The 17,002-nt window shown below is 37.7% G+C and overlaps 1 protein-coding gene across 12 annotated transcripts in view; it reads left to right on the top strand.

Moving 5' to 3' along the window:
• The window catches only part of RYR2 (ryanodine receptor 2), a 361,102-nt gene that overhangs the window by 104,360 nt on the left and 239,740 nt on the right, over positions 1-17,002 (top strand). For 9 of the 12 annotated variants that reach the window (XM_046939480.1, XM_025149037.3, XM_040698256.2 and 6 more), the window contains one exon: positions 16,816-16,836. The exons of the other annotated variants lie outside the window; for them this stretch is intronic. In XM_046939480.1, the coding sequence (XP_046795436.1) occupies positions 16,816-16,836 (21 nt within the window). The remainder of the gene's footprint in view (positions 1-16,815; positions 16,837-17,002) is intronic. 12 annotated transcript variants of the gene reach the window in all.

The raw sequence follows: 17,002 nt of genomic DNA, 5'->3' as shown, positions 1-17,002 counted from the left end.
AGCTTCCTGATAAATTAACAGAACTGACTTTTGATGTGTGCTTTCTATCAAAAATATATAAATGTGAATCGATATTTTTCATAGGGTAGATACTTATGTAGTCAGCTTCATATCTAATTTAACATTCGATGACTGTTTTGGTTACTTTAAGTTTTGTGAGAAGAAGTAATTGTGCATATATCTGAAATGCTGCATCTTTTAGGAACAGGGTCAATTTTTATTTAGACCAACGCTATTTTCTATCACTTAGGTGAAAAAAGTATAGCAGCTCCTTGAAGAATTGTTATTGTAATCTGAATTCAGTATGAGTTCAGTTTTCTAGTGAAGAGAATTCTGCAAAGAGAGATCTTTTCAGTCCTCTGTTACTTTTCGTTATGATAGAAATCAATGTGTTCAAAAATTCTTTCTGCTTTTTTTGGGAAGGTAGTGTTCCTATGTTTATTACGCATTACATGTGCTCTGTCCTAGAAGTGGCTATAATTCAGTTTTTTTTTTTTTTTTTTGTTATTTTGACTTAGCTTTTGAGGACAACTTTTTATTACTAGGAAAGCAGGTGAAATGTGAAAACGGATATCCATAGGTTTTATAAAGCATTTAAGACTGGAAAATCTGCAGGCCATCTATTCTCAGCCTGACTGTTAGATTTTACTAGTCTGTCCTCTTATGAGCCCAGTTATTTCTTTTTTTTTTTTTTTTTCTTTGAACCAAGATGGGTATGAGAAGCTGAAGAGAAGCCCTATGGAAAGGGATCTGGGGGCTGTGGCTGGCTGCAAGTTGAATATGAGCCAGCAGTATGCCCTGGCAGCCAGATGTGCCAACCATACCATCCAATGCACCAGGCCTACCACTGCCACTGGATGAGGCAAGGAGTTTTCCTGCTCTGCTTTGCTCTGTGTGGCCTCACTTCCTGCACTGAGTGCAGATTTGGGTGCCACAATATGAGAACATACAATTGTTAGAGAGAGTCTAAAATTCCAACCCCCTTGCCATGGGTGGGGCTGCCACCCACCAGCTCAGGGTGCCCAGGGCCCCATCCAACCTGCCCTTGTTTGCCTCCAGGGATGAGGCATCCACAGCTTCTCTGGACAAGTTGTTCTAGTGCCTAACCACCCTCTAAGTTAAAGAATTTCTTCTTAACATCTAACTTAAATTTCCTCCCTTTCAGATTAAAGCCACCCACCCTTGTCCTATCACTATTGCCCATGTAAAAATACTCTCCTGTTCATGCACCTGTTGACATTCACTGATACTTGCTGAACATTTGTGAAGACTAAAGGGTGGATGTGAGCTCACTGAGACAGTGGGTGGTGCATTTCAGCAGTGATGACTGCAGATTTTATGAGCCTCTTGTTCACTGCTGTTGAAAATGCGTTGCTGCTGGTGACTATGTTGACAAATAGTGTTTTGTAGCTGAGAATTAGCCCTATCAACTAGTGTTATTGTGTTCTTTGTATCTGTTGCAGTCTTCACAGAAATAAATAGGAGACATTACTTTTGCAGTGACCTGAGTGTTAGAATAAGCCAGGATTCTGGCATAGATCTGGAGCATATTTATGTTGAAATGATTTTAAACACATGTTCAGGAAATTCCCCTGTATTTGTTTTTGACCTTTGTTACATAGAAAAAGTTAGCTAACATTTCACTTAATATGCCTGAATTTTGTTTAAATTTATTCAAAATAAAAGGTAATGTTAAATGCTCTATTACTTTCCTACAGATTGATCTTAATTGCCATATTGAATTCTGATCTCTGTGTTTTTGGTTTGTTTCTTTTTGCATTTTAACCCTTAGTATTTGTGTAGCAGCTGTACTTAGCAACTTCATACCATTGAGATTTCCTACGCTTTGCAGTTTTATCTCAGTCATTATCTGCTTGGTAATGAAGACGTAAAGCACTGTCAGTGCTGGTATTAATTCCTGAGAAATATTTCCACATGATTTTGGGAGGAGTATTAGAAAAAAAGTGAATATATCTTATTTCACATTTTCTACCTCAGTGAAGTAATGTAAGTGCTTTTAATGAGTGTTACGTGTTGACTTTGTACCAAATGAATGTACTGCAGTTTCACATTTTACTCTTTGCCTGATTGATTTCACTGCGGCAGTTTTCATGCAGATTGTAGTACAGAACTGTAAGTGGATTTTTGTTTGCAAATTTTGATTGGTCCAGAAACTCTCCTGATGATGAGTACCAGACCTGAAATCTGAAAGCTGATGTACAAAATATCTTATTGGAACATTTGAACAGTGTTGCAATGGGTTTGAACGCAAAGCAAAGTGCAGCCGATTCAGTTCTGCCATGGGGGTAGAATGGGAAAGCTCTATGGTTAGACAGGCAGGTAGTGGTATGAAGATGACCCAGCCTTTCCCAGGAACTGCAGTTTTACACAGCTTCAAGTAGATGAGGCACAGAAACTTGAAGCAAGAATTGCTTTAGGTTCCAAGTGCACTTAGGAAAGAAATTGAGAATATTTGTACAAAAAGCACGTACATGAGATCGAATGGTGTGCATGAAGCTGCCAGTTTGATGTAGTGAGCTGCCATGAAGACTGCTGAGAAATACTGGCAGAGAGATTAGTAGGGGTAGCTCAAGGTGTGCAGTGCAGTGAGTCTCTCGGTTTGCGTGAGAAAGTAAGTGGATTGTCATCTTCTCTGCTTTTTACCAGTCAGTTCCCTTAGGTATTATCCCCTTGCCATCTATAATCTCTAGGTAGTTAATATAAATGATTGCAACATTCTGATGCCATTCAGTAAAGATTCCCTATGAAGTCATGGAGTAGGTGGATTTCTTTTTTCTTTTTTTCTTTCTTTTATTTGTTTTGTTTTTAATACAAATACTAAGTACAGAGAAATTGTAAATAGAGAGGTCAAATTTTTCTTATAGAACCGCACAAGTTGTTGCAGCAGTATTGTACTGAATTTCATTTTGACAAAATGAAAGTTAAGTCCCCTCAAATTTTGGTGCTGTTCCAGAGTGCTGAAGATTGTTTTGCTACACAATCCTATGTAAAGCCAAGGTTATTTTCTTAAAGCTACTGAATAATTCTCTAAAGAAGTCAACACACTAGGTCAGTCTTGCTATAAAATTACTGCCCAGCATATGAATCGTAATTTATCATTGTATTTATTACTCCTGGTTTTGTATGTTTTGATACCTCAGGACTAACTTGCCCAGGTACAGAAGTCTCGGAGATGTGTATGCAGCTGATGGAGGTTATACACAGAATGTGAAAGAATGTTAGGATCAAGTCCCAGACATCTTAAACTTGGCTCTCAGACTTGTGTGTATTTTCATTTTAGTAAATTTGTGCCTTGGAGTCCTCAGTGTATTGATATTTCATCTGGAATATTGTAAAAATTGAATGAATGTTTGTGAGATTAGTATAACAGTAATTAGCACTGTGATTTGATGACATTTAATTATTATGCTTTTAAAAGTTTTTTATATGAATATCCAGTACAATGGTTGCATACAGAACTGGGATGATATAAAATAATAAGTAACCTCTCTGTTCTGTATGTTGAATGAGGCAGAGTTCATATCAAAAGTGTAGTGACATACTGTGGAAAACTATGTTATGAAATAATGATGTGAATGGATTGAAATTAAGGTTTATAGGTAACTTGTCATTTTCTATCTTGTTAATGATTGCTTTATTGCTAAGATTATATTATAAAATTTAGCATCATTCTCTTGAAAATGCCAAGCCTGGTGCTTTATGTTTAGGAGAAAGGATTTTTGAATAGAAATTGTTTTTGGTTGTATGTAATACTTTTTTGACAGTGCTTTAAGTGCAAATTTTCATTAATTACCAGCTGGGTTCAAAGCTGGGCCAAAGTCTGGATAGCATGATACTCAGACATCATATTTTCCTCATTTTGTAATGCTCACAGCTGTAATTTGCTTAAACCACACAATAATATTGAACAGATTGTTTATAACACTATGTAAACATCTCAAATTATATATGAAAAAATATCCAAATTTACATTCGTGTTATGAAAACTTTTTTGCAGACTTTAGCTTTCTGGAATACTCAGCTAGGTTTGTGAACATTTGCACAAACAGAGGGATCTTGTCTCATTATTGAGGCTTATAATGGTGAGTTTAATGTATATTCAGATGGTTAGTACAAAATGCTGTCTGTAGGAACTGCATAGCGGTGTTACGTGGGCTGGGAGTGTGGAAAACATTAATGGTGTCTGCAGTGCTGCATAACAAGAAAGTAGTCTGCTATCAGGCAACTCCATAGGACTTCAGAGCAACTGCCTCTGGAAGATTACACAGGGGATTAATTCCTCCTCTTGAAATGTGTTCAGTGTGCTGATCCTCCAGGAGATATCATACCAATACCTTCTGTGGTGATTAGTAGATTTTCTTAATGCATCTTTGTTTCTAACTCTCTTTATCTGTAGAGTTCTACACCTTGGGGTGCTTTTAGTGATAATGATGCTGTACAGGCATCATTGACTTACATATTGTTCAAGTTTGAATGTGTATAGTCCTCCCCAAAGGGAGTTGTATTTGAATGCGAGCTACATGTGAACCATTTGAAAGAAGTGGTGGAGCTAAGTCTGTGAGCCTGAATACTATTGGACAGACAGACAGAATCGTTTGTGTTAGAAAGAACCTTTTAAAGGTGACTTAGTCCAACTCTGTTGTAATGAACAGGGACAACTACAGCTAGCATAGGTTGCCCAGAGCCCTGTTCAGCCTGACCTTGAATGTCTCCAAGAACAGGATATCCACCACCTCTCTGGGCAACCTATTCCTGTGCCTCACAACCCTTATTGTATAAAACTTCTTCCTCATATCCAGTCTGAATCTCCAATCTTTCAATCTGATGTCATTTCCTCTTGTTATATTCTGACAGAGTGAAGAGTCTGTCCCCTTCTTTCTTATTGTCCCCTTTGTAATCCTAAATAGAGAATGGGAAGCAGCTGAGTTTTGAAAGAAGCAGGGATCATGTCCATATTGCTTGTGTGAAGTGTCAGATTTGGTGATAACCTGTGTGGTTTCCTGGATAGTTACCACTGTACAGTTCTGGATGGGCAGTGTAGTCATGAGAATAACACGTACATGTGTACGTCTGCAGCTCCCAATGACAAGAAGAGGTTTGAATCCATGGTGGCTATGTCACTAGATGAATCTTTAATGTATCAGCTAAAGTGTCAGGTCCAGTGAGAGAGAACATTAATTCACACCTAAAAACTGTTTATGGAAAAATGACATGATGCCCGGCCATTCCTTGCCAACTGGGTATTGTTTTGCTGAAAAGGTTTGTTTTCAGATTTTGTTAGATAGTAGTGCTGGTGAACCATCAAATAGTTTTCTTTCAGTAGCAATGCTAAAACCAAAAGCCTCCCAAGCAGGTGTGTGTGTCAGTGCCCTTTCTGAGCTCTGCATACTTATTTTTCAATCAGTTTTCAAAGTGAAATTTAAATCTCTGCTTTTAGAGAGAACTATCAAAATGATAAGTGAGAAGGGGAGGCATTACCCCCTCATTCGTTATTTTTGTAAGGTATTTGATCTTCATTCATAGTTTTTGTTGTTGTTGTTGTTGTTTGTTTTTTAATTTTTTATTTTGAACCAGTTTCTGAGCTTTGAGGTTTGTCCTCTTTCTCATACTGTTTCCCTCTTCCCTTGTTTGTTGATTGGACACTACACTGGCCTTTGGTCCTTCAAATAATTGTCATTCTTTCCATGAATATATATAGATAACATTGTTTTTTTCTTTTCTCTGTGATGGTAGTGAATGTTCTCTCCTTACTATTCTTTATGGAAACAGATTATGAAATAGTACAGAAAAACTTAAAAAGAGTAAGAGTGATGGTTTTAGGCTTCTAGCAGTATGCTTGACTTCTGTTGGGTTGACTGTTGTCATCTCCTTCCAATCTAATTAATTTAGGTTTTGAAGCCCTATGCAATTGCACCTGATTCTTGTACTTAATACTTTTTTGTGTGATACTTGTGGGCTATGGAATAGGTCTACAATTATGGCAGTGCTTGCAGCTACCTGTCCTGAAGCAGTTTTTCATAGCTGCTAGTCTGTAGATAAACATACAGACCTCTTAGTTTTCTTGAAAGAAGATCATTCCTAAAAATACTGCGATGAGTCACAAAAGGTAAGTGTGCATAAGGGCAGAAAGAGAGAAATCCTTTTTTTTTCCCCACATAATTTATCACAGCATCTATTGTTTAATGTGGTAAATTCACGTAACTTGGTGTATGTGTTGGTCATTTAGGAAAAAGTTTTTCAGTTAACTTGGTATTTGTATTTCTAGTAAAATTTCATTTTCATTTGTTAGCTTAAAAGCAGTTAACTGTGAATAGCTCTGCTTCAGAACTACTTGAGCATTTGTCCAAACTGTAATTGCGTCAGCAGCTGATGGATACTTTTGTTGGGAAGAATTTCAGATGAGGTTCCTTATTCCCTCTCCTTGGCAATGCGTTGCTCCTTTCTAGTTGCCTTACTTAGTGAAATACAAAACCTATATTTTAAAGAAGGAACTGGGTGATTTGTGAATCTCCGGAGGAACATATTAAGCAGCCAGCATTTGAATCCATCTAGAATAGTGACCACAGTTTGCTTTCAATTGTAATTCCACAGAATGCAAAGTTCTGAGTCCATTATCTGTTTGGCTTGAACGTGGAGTCAGCTGCTCTCGAAGCACATATTTAGCAGATTGTTTATTCTGAGTCCAGGTCATTTATTCTGAGTTCATGTCACTTGAAAGACTTCATTTTTTAATTCCTTCCCTCCTCCACCCCCCCAGGAATGGCGTTAGGTACACTTTTGCAATTCTACTGCTCAAGTTTCCTGGTGAAAATTTTATGAAAATTGACTTAATATTTAAATGCTTAAGCCACAATGAATTGGATTCTTCCCCCCCACCTCTATGTTTGTAAATGCACTGAGGTAGGTAGCTGATTAAAAGCCAAAATAATTTTAGAGCATTCTGTAGTCTCATTCATACCTTGTAAGCTCAACAAAAAAGCTCTCAATGCTCTTTACTTTGGGAGGGCTATGCCATGAGCCAGACTTACAGAGCTTGATGTCAACTCTCTTGATTTGCACTTAGATTCAGATAGGAAAAGGAGTCCTGTTGTTTCACAGCTAAGCAAGTAAGTTCTGTACATTGCTTATAACATAATCGCATTCTGGAAGGTGCTAACACCTCTCTTTGAATCTTTTGGTACATATTTCAGTGAATGCCTCAACTAACCCAGTTTATTTGAATATTATAGCCCTACATTCTCTATATAAAGTCTTGATATTGCAGTATTTTATACTGTTTGAACACTGAGAAACAGGAAATATAGGAAACAGTTCCTGCGGTAAGGGCGCCTAGGGAATGAAGCCCCCCTACCTAATCCATTCTCAGTTATAAATATGCTGGCATGGATTGAGAGGAGAAAGAGTGCATATGGTAGATTACTGAGCTATCTTTTGAAATCCCAGTGATTTCTACTACTATTTTTTGTTTCCCCAGTGAAATCCTAATCACTTCATAGGTGATTTAAGGATTTTTTTGGTTTAATGTAAAACAGTAGGCAAAATAATACCTTAATATAGGTATCCCTCTAGGATATTTAATAGCTCAAGCAAGGGATTAATAGAATAAACTGACTTAGTACTCTTCACAGTAAAAAGCTGATAATTTCTCCAGTCTTACAGTGCAGCACAAAAATTCTGACCTTGTGTGGTAAAACATTTAGGGATTCTTTTTTGGCATTTGTTCTTTTCTTCCCCCTTCCTCCTCTTAGATTCTCTTGCTCAGAAGGTCTTTCAGCACAGACCACTTTGCAGACATCTTGAGGATTTGGAGGCATTGTTTTGATTACGTGGGGAAGCATTTACTAAATTCTTTCTGTCATAATTATTCTGAGTGTATTTAAACCTATGTTGTATAGGTTTAACTGCTTCTCATGTAAGGAACTTTCAGCCCTTTTACTTCTCACTTCCGAGCAGACTTTTTTGTCTTTTCCACCAGTTTGATTTTGGTTTATTGGCTCAGTCCAGACTATGAGCAAGATTGGACTATTGGATTGGATCATATCCATAGATTGGATCATAGAATCAGAATAGTTTGGGTTGGAAGGGATCTTAAAGATCATCCAGTTCTGAACAGCTGCTGTGGGCAGGATTGCCACCCACTAGATCAGGCTGCTCAGGACTCCTTCATACCTGGCCTTGACCACCTTCAGATTCAGAGAGAAATAAACACTTCCTATTAAAAGGAGGCTGGGAAGCTGATGATTTAAGGGAGTAATGCAGAGTCATGACCTTCACTCATCTCTAAATGAATGCATAAGCAAATTAACAGCTAAAAGTTTAATTTGTTTTGCAGCTTGATGTTAGCAACTTCTGTTGCCTCTGCTCCTATTTAATCAGGTTCTTAGCATATGAAGTGTTGCGTATTGAATTATTTGTTCTTTCCAATGTAAATCTGATGCACGGATTTCAAAGTACGATAATGAAAGACAATTTTCAGTTTATTTTTCATTGGAATATTTTTTCTTATTTAAGGTTATTTTTGTTTTGTTCCAAATTTATTTTGATAAACCTCATTTCCTTCATTTATGCTGTAATTTTTGATCTGCTGTGTATTTTCCATGTCTGCCAGATTTGATAGTTTTCTTCCTTTTCTTTTTCTCCTTATATAATTTCTGACAGAAACCTTAACTTCAGAGCAGGTCTGAATGATGAATGTTCAGGCTGGTTACTGCCACTAGTAGTGTCTGACTTTTCTTTCCTCTGTTAGTAACATTCTGGAATTTCCTTGGTTGGCTCTAGATGTCACAGCATGCTTGCCTTTCCACTTTTTTTCCTTTCCGAAATCAAATTCCCGATCCAAGCTAATTACATTAGGACACTGTGAGATAAAAAAAAAAAACAAAAACAAAAAAAGATGAAAAACTGTTTCTAGACAACATGAGAAAATAACCATAGGACAAATACATCCATTAATTGTTAGTGAAGCCTCTCAGTTATATTGTACTAAAACACTGTAATTAAATGCTATGAGTCTTTCAGATTTCTGCATTCATTAAATCCATGCCAGACCTCATTAACAGAATGCAAACATTTGGTTGCACGCATTATGTGCCTGTTCTATCTAAACTGTATCTGTATTACTAAAAAATAAATAAAAATTTGCAACCTCTAAGCCAGTAATTGACAGCTTCATTTTTCAGGAAAGTGTTGTCTGCAGATACCCATCAGTTACGACAGAGTTCCAGGTAAATTGCATCTTGAGCTTATTAACTCCCATCTAATCATCCAGTCATGGCTGATTAATCATTTCTCCTGGTGCCTTTTTTTAATAAAATCGTTTTTCTATGCTACTGACCAGCAAACTGCTGTCTAGTGTTATATGTGGTGTAGCCTTTGCCAAAAGATCAGAATACAACCCTCTTCCACAGATCTGAATGGCCTTATGTGAAGGAATCATCACATACAAGTGCCTTGCCTCTGTAATTCTGTTTTTGTGTTTAAGTAACAGGGAAAGTTCGTGCTTCCTCACAGAACTGAGTATGTTTCCTGTGTTGCAGAAAAGGACTGGATGCTGTCTCGCTCCAATTTATAGGAGGGAGAGGAGGTTCTTTGATGTATGTATACCTGCTGTGAGATTAAGAAACAATGGTTTAAATGTTGGTCCAACCAGTTTATTACAAATCTTAAGAAGGGAGATGAAGAAAGGGGAGGACGGATGCTATTACGAATTGGGGTGATGGGGAAGGGAAGGCGGGCGATAGAAAAGATAGAAAGAAGCAAGAATTGCATAAAGTGGGGATAGTCACCACCAGGATCCAGCAGTAGTCCCGTTGCACGCCATTCCGATAGTCCAAGGCTGAAGGACAGGAGCAGAAAGGCCGGTCTTGGGCAACGAGAGGGTGCAGGTACTCGGTGGGTCCAGGAAGAAGTTGCAGAGTAAGTCCGGGAGGAAGCAGAAGGTCTCAGGCCCAGGGAAGTCAGTCAGCATGCAGTCCGTAGTGAGGGATCTGATGGCAGACACCTATCCTCATGGTTGTTGGACCCTCTTTTATTCTCCTTTTTTTCCTGCCTACGTGACATCCCTGGGTGCTTGAGCAAGAGTCATGTGTGTACCTCCTGATATGGCCATCTTCCTCGAGATAAGTCCACACAAAAGACCATTTCCCAGCCATTATCAGCAGCTTATCCCTTTCTCGTTGCCCCTGGCCTTGTCCATCTGTGCTCCTTAAAGGATTTCACAACCCTTAGCCAGAACCTGTCCATCAGTGTCCTCCAGACAGAAGATTTCTCTACCTTTGCCCAGGACTTGCTTGGACTTGTTCCTCAGCAAACTTTGAGTCAATGATATAAAAGAATAATCTCTTACAGATGCATCTTGGGAAGGGAGAGTAACTGTGGCTGGTGGATTTTTGAGTAAGTCAGATAATCTCCAGTTGTGGAGCTCTGAGTTCATTAATTACTTAGTAAGCGTAAGATAACACATGTTGCTGGCAGCTGTTAATTTCTCAGCATGTTGTGGGGAGTGAATTCGTCTCTCATTAAGATGGAAAATGGTAAGCCTCCCTTTTTCTTAATGGGTGTTGATAAGCTAATTTCTCAAGTACTTCCCCCAAAAATGCTGAAAATCAGGAATTAAATGTGCTCCTGACAATTAAAGCTCTCTGGTTCACAGAGAGCTTAGTTAATAAAGTATCTGAAATCTGAAAACAGTTTGACATGGGCTCAAAATGTTTTAAAGTCTGCTAGTATGACTAGAGGTTTGAGTGCATCGTCACGAAGTTTAAGTTGACACCAAGTTGCCAGGAAGTGTTGATCTGCCTGGGGGGGTAGGAAGGCCCTACAAGAGGGATCTGGGCAATCTGGATAGCTGAACTGAGGCCAATGGGATGAAGTTCAACAAGACCAAGTGCTGAGTCCTGTTTTTTGGCTACAACAACCCCAAGCAATTCTACAGGCTTGAGGCAGAGCGACTGGAAGACTGTGCGGGAGAAACGGACCTGGAGGTACTAGTCAATGCTTAGCTGAACATGAGCCAGCAGTGTGCACAGGTGGCCAAGAAGGCCAATGGTATCCTGGCTCCTATCAGAAATAGAGCTGGCAGCAGGAGCAGGGGAGTGATCATCCCTGTGTACTCAGCCCAGGCTGAGTACTCAAGTATTGTATTCAGTTCTGAGCCCCTCACTAGAAGAAAGATACTGATGCCCTGGAGCATGTCCAGAGAAGGGCAATGAAGCTGGTGAGGGGTCTGAAGCACAAGCCTTGTAAGGAGTAACTGAGAGAACTGGGATTATTTAGTCTGGAGAAGAGGAGGCTCAGAAGATACCTTATTGCACTCTAAATCTCCCTGAAAGGAAGTTGTGGCGAGGTAGGGATCAGCCTCTTCTGCGTAACTAGTGATAGGACTAGAAGGAATGGCCTCAAGTTGTGCCAAGGGAGTTTCAGGTTGGACATTAGGAAAAATTTCTTCTCTGAAACAGTGGTCAGGTGCTGAAATGGGCTACCCAGGGGGAGGTGGTGGAGTCAGCACCCCTGAAGGTGTTCAAGAAACGTTTAGATGTTGTACTGAGTGACATGGCTTAGTAGGGGAATATTGGTGGTAGGTGGATGGTTGGACTTGGATGATCTTGGATATCATTTCTAGCTTTGGTGATTCTGATTCCCCATTTAGGAAGAATCAGAACGAAATCAGAAGTTTTGGCTCTTCAGTTTCCTAGCACTGACAAGAGTGCTTTCTCTTCTGATAAAGTACAGATGCAGAAAGACAATAATTATCTTTTTAATGAAACTTTTAAGCAAAATATATGAAAAATGTCTTCCTATTTCTGCAGTTAGGTTATTTTTATTGGGCTTAGTTTTGTCTACAGATGACAGACGTAATTCACTGAAGTAACAAAACAGTGCAGTAGCACTTTTCTTCAGAATTTCTTAGAATAAGTCTTTTCCAGTCAGTGGTGAGTGATGAAGAGTGTTGGAGTTGTTATGTCTGGCAGGCAATGCCTGCATAGCCCTATTGCAAGGTTTGCCCTTCTGAACTTTGAATTTGTGTAATTTGTAGTGCAAAGAAAGAAGAGGAGAAGAGAGAAAGAAATGAAGATCAAATCACTTTATGTACCTGTGAGCCTTTGTATCAAGCAGATGGATGAATCAGCTAGAAGTAGAAAACTTTATGTAAAGATAATGTAATGTGGAAACATTCTACTTAAAGTCTTGATTTTTCTCAGATATTTTAGAGATGCTGCAGTGCTAACAGGAGTAAAAGTTTTGCAGATAAAGCAAATACTGTGATTTTCTACTCTGTATAGTTTATTTAGTATCAGACATGACTGTTAGTAAGCCATTTCAAAGGAGGCACAAAAAGAATAAGACTTCGCTTTGATCTGCTGCACTTTGATCAAATGTAAGTACTGTAAGAAATCACGGAGTGTGTGCAGAGTATTTTTGCATTATGTAAATCCCGAGGGAAAGGCAAGGACAGGAAAAAAGAAATCATTATCTATTTCATCTCAAAGAATTGTGACAAGCAAATATTTCTAGCCAGATAGATGTGCTCCCCTTTTGAGTATGCTGTATTTGGAATGAGAGTGTATTTGGAATGAGGATGCCAGAAAGGCGAACACTTTTATCATCCCAGACAAGTTTGCTGTTTTGGAGATAGATGGCAAGCCTTTTCCCAGGCTTAACATAATCATTGGATCTGTAATGTGCTTAAGTTTTTCTTCCCAGGATGATGGTCAGTAGAAACTGACTCTGTGAGAAAGAAATTCAGTTCTCTCTTTCCAGTTAAATTTTCTGATGATTGTTGCATATGGAGATGGATCTAAACCTAGCAGGTATATAAGCACAGCACTCAAAGTATTTTGTATACAAAAAGCTGCAATGGAAGACAGTCCAGAGAAGAAGAGAACATGCATAATCAGTTACCTTGTTGAATATTAAATGCAGGAAATCAAGGTGAGCAATGAAGATAATCAAGTATTGTAGCAGAAATGAAGACTTTATTTCATCTTGCTTATTCTGATTAGAGAATTTTAGGCAGAGGTTTTGCTCTGTTTCCTCAGCTGAGAAATACAAACAAACAAACAAAAAAAACACAAAAAGAAACAAACAAAAATCAAACAAAAACAAATCCCCTACCAACAACAAAATAACAGTAAAGCCTCCTAATACATTACTTTCCTCATAAGATGTTCCTATTCCTGTTCAGAAAAATGAATGTAAGTGTAGAAGAAGATGTAATGTGCGCTAGCTGGAATGCATTGGTTCAATGAGATTATTTCAGGTTACAATCCCATCTGTGGATCATGATAATGTATGTGTTACAGTTTTTACAAATAGTAGGTAATGTTATTAGCCCTGCTCAGCTAAAGTTCTCCTATATAGCATGGAACAAAGTTCCTCACTTTTACATGCTGCTCAGCAAGATGAAAGAGGACAATGTTCAAGTGAGAACTGAATGGTAGGCGGCTGCGTAAAGTTTAAAGTAGCCAACTTTACAGCTTTGTGCACTGCTAATGAAGGGTGCTGTATTAGTCCACGTTCAGTGCAGTTCTGTGTAAGCGTGCTTCATGACAAAATGTAAAAAATGAGTCTGTAAATGATGCCTCATAATGGTGGAATAGTACCTCTATTTCTCTCTATTCTGTTCATAACTCCTTAGACAGTAGAAAAGAGAGGTAAAAGAACTACATTCCTGCTGTTTTAACTGGCTTTTATGTCTGCTTAATGTAACATTGGAGATCTGCATCTTGCAGTAAAAACTGTTGGAAAACCAGTCTTCCGGATTGGATTAAATGAATATAAGATGAACTCTTGGCTGGCAGACTGGAGCTGTTACATACCTCTGAAGAGAAGTCAGCAAATGCAGATCATTGAAGTACTTATGAGTGTATGTAGCTGAAAGAATTTTGAACTTAAAACATTTGTTTTTCCCTGAATTTTGTAAACATTTGTTGAATGTGTACTGGGTAAAAGGAACACATGGATTCTAGTCTGTAAATAGAATAAGATAGAATCATTTGAGTTGGAAGAGACCCTTAGAGTCCAACTCCCCTGCAATGAACAGGGACACCTACAGCTAACACAGGTTGCCTGCAGCCCTATCTAGTCTGACCTTGAATGTCTCCAAGAATGGGACATCTTCTTATATAAAATGTCTTCCTTATATCTAGTCTAAATCTCCCCTCTTCTAGTTTGAAACCTTTTCCCCTTGTCCTATCACAACAGACCATGCTAAAGAGTCTATCCACTTCTTTCTTATAGCTGCACATTAGACACTGAAAGGCTGCCATCACATCTCACTGGAGCCTTCTCTCCTCCAGGCTGAGCAGCCCCAGCTCTCTCAGCTGGAGGGAGTTATCAGTGTGAAACTGAATCCGTATTTAGAGGTGCTGTGAGACATCTTTTTGCTTGCTAACTGAATTATAGGTTAAATCTAACATGATGTGATTATTGTACCTTTTTGTTTCTATTCATGTAAGCTTTACACCTGTTTTCTCTGTATTAGATCTTTGTTTAGAGTACTTCTAGTTCTTTTAGTTGAATGTACTTCAGCAGGAATTTCAGGGCAAGTAAATATATTATCAAGTCATGCTTATGACTTTTTCCCTGTAAAAAGAAAATTCTAAATACCTTGAAGTTGGCATGTCTCCCAGTATAAGTTTCCAAGAATAAAAGCTAACAAAATTTTGATTCCATATATCAAACAGGAAAGTTTGGAACTTTGGACAAAGTGACTTACAGGAAAGAAATGTCTTCTTATGACCTCAGCAGTTGGAAAAGCACTCTTGTAGATGGGTAGAGAAAAGTGAGCACACCTGGTTTGGGAGGGCTCTGCTGAGGCACACAGCAGAAGAATGTGATGAGAACTGAAAATGCAAGATTTTATTGTGGTATGCATTGTATTAAGTGGAAGACCATACTTTCAGGAGCGGATTCCTTTGGATTCATTCATAATATTGTATTTTCATAATTACTGTAGGATTTGACAACTGTACAAAATTAGTTCATATGATCGTCCTCAAGAACTACTCAGTGAAGGTGCCTTTGGCGTATGTCAGAGACTATTGATACTTCTTGTTGAAGATGGATATACAAATGTAGATATAGCATGCACAGTTTATAAATATTTGACAAATGCTGTACTTGACTTTTGACCCTAACTAGTGCCCATTAAAATAAGCAGTAAATCCAGCAATTACAAGCAAATTGCTCGTACAACTAATAGTGCTCAGTGAGCTTTGAGAGGATTCTTTCTGAAACTGATTGTGGTTGAACTGTTCATTTAAATTTTGGAATAGTAGCATTGTTGCACAGTCAAATTGCTTGTGATGCTGTGTTCATAATGCATACATAATTTGAACAAAAGATGTACGAAAAGCAAGCTAATAAATAATGTAAAATAAGTTGGCTATTTCTTCTTTTTTAAGCTATAATAGCTGCATTGTTTGCATTAGGCTTTAGACTGTTGCCTGCTTTTCTAACTTGTCAAGATCTTATTTTTTTCTTATTGCATTACATATGTTTTAAAACACCAGGTGTTTTGTAGAAGAAATTTCTGCAGCTGAAGTTGGTAACTAAACTCATGGAACTCCTATTATAAATCTAAATGCAGTCTACATCTCACAGGAGAGATAGGAGTGATCAAATTAAAAATCCTTACAAGTTGGTATTAATTAGCTTACAGGTCAGATGGTGTTTTCAAATCTTTGTGTATAAGCAGAACCTGCTGATATAGAAATGCTTTAAAATATACAGTGTAAAACCATTTTAATTAAAATTAAAATATTAAAAAATGAGGAAATATGCTTTGAATAATATTATTTTTAATAGATGAGAACTGAATTCATTGTTTTCTATTACAATAATTTCAGAAGCATCTGGAATCCAGATAGTTTGCTACTGGTTTTGAAAATTACTCAAAATTTGTACTGTGTTATATTCTTAAATCGTTCCAAATGTTGTATGCAACATATGCTCACAAAAGGTCCATATGTACCTGTAGTAAAACCTCTGAAGGCTGCAGTATTTTCTGTATTAAATCTAGAGAAAAATCTACTTCGGATCTAAATTTTTAGTATTTAGTGCAATACTAACATTTTTTTAGTAGCTGAAATTTGTGCTAGTTCTATTTAGCTTTCCTGATACTACATGACAGTCCAAATAATTTTTGAAGAGAGTAATTTTAAATCAGTTTATTTAATTAGCATGAAAACAGGTTTTTTATCACAATCTTAAGCTTTCAGAATGGTTCTGTGTTATTGTCTGTAGGAAAATGAACAACGTTTTGGTTTCCGTTTTCTGTTCTTATATTTTCTCATGCTGCAGTCTGTTGGGTCCAGGCTTGATGTTTGTCCCCTAACTGTAGGTTTCATACTTTTAGCGTTCATTAAAATCACAAAACTTGAATAGCCACCACTAAATCTTTTCAAGTTAAAAATATTCACTTAGAACAGAGCTTTACTCAAGAGAAGATGGAGAAGTGTTTTTTGTGAAATTGTGTTTTGTAATTTTGTCCAGTTGCTAGAGAATGCAATACACAGCTAGTTCAGCATCAGTCTTCATTTACTACCTATGATCTGAGATTTAAATGGACATTTTGAACTACCAGAATTTTAAGTGTTTCTCATAAAATAAAGAGAAATAAATTGAGGCTCTGAAATTTTCAAGAGAAGATGCCAAAACAATAGCTTCTATTCATACGTCTTCTTTAATGCTAGATACATTTCCAAGGAAATGAAACATTAAGTTCAAAATAGACTTTGATGTGGTGTATTTAAAGAGAGAGATTTACTGATTTCTTGCTTTTTCTTCCTACAGCTAGTTGATGTGGAAAAATGGGTATGTGATTCTGTCTTTTATTCACTTGATCCCAAATGTTTCATGTTGCCACTGAGTCTAAGCTGTCTTATACCCTGTGTGCTCATGAATCTCCAATTTGCTTGGCTCAAAAAGGGAGGCAAATACAAGGCCGTATAAGATCTGATCATTCCTGAATTTTTATACC

This window comes from Gallus gallus, chromosome 3, assembly GCF_016699485.2.
Source record: "Gallus gallus isolate bGalGal1 chromosome 3, bGalGal1.mat.broiler.GRCg7b, whole genome shotgun sequence".
NCBI classification, from domain to species: domain Eukaryota; kingdom Metazoa; phylum Chordata; class Aves; order Galliformes; family Phasianidae; genus Gallus; species Gallus gallus.
Note: the sequence above shows the minus strand (reverse complement) of the source record. Positions and strands in the feature narration are given on the sequence as shown.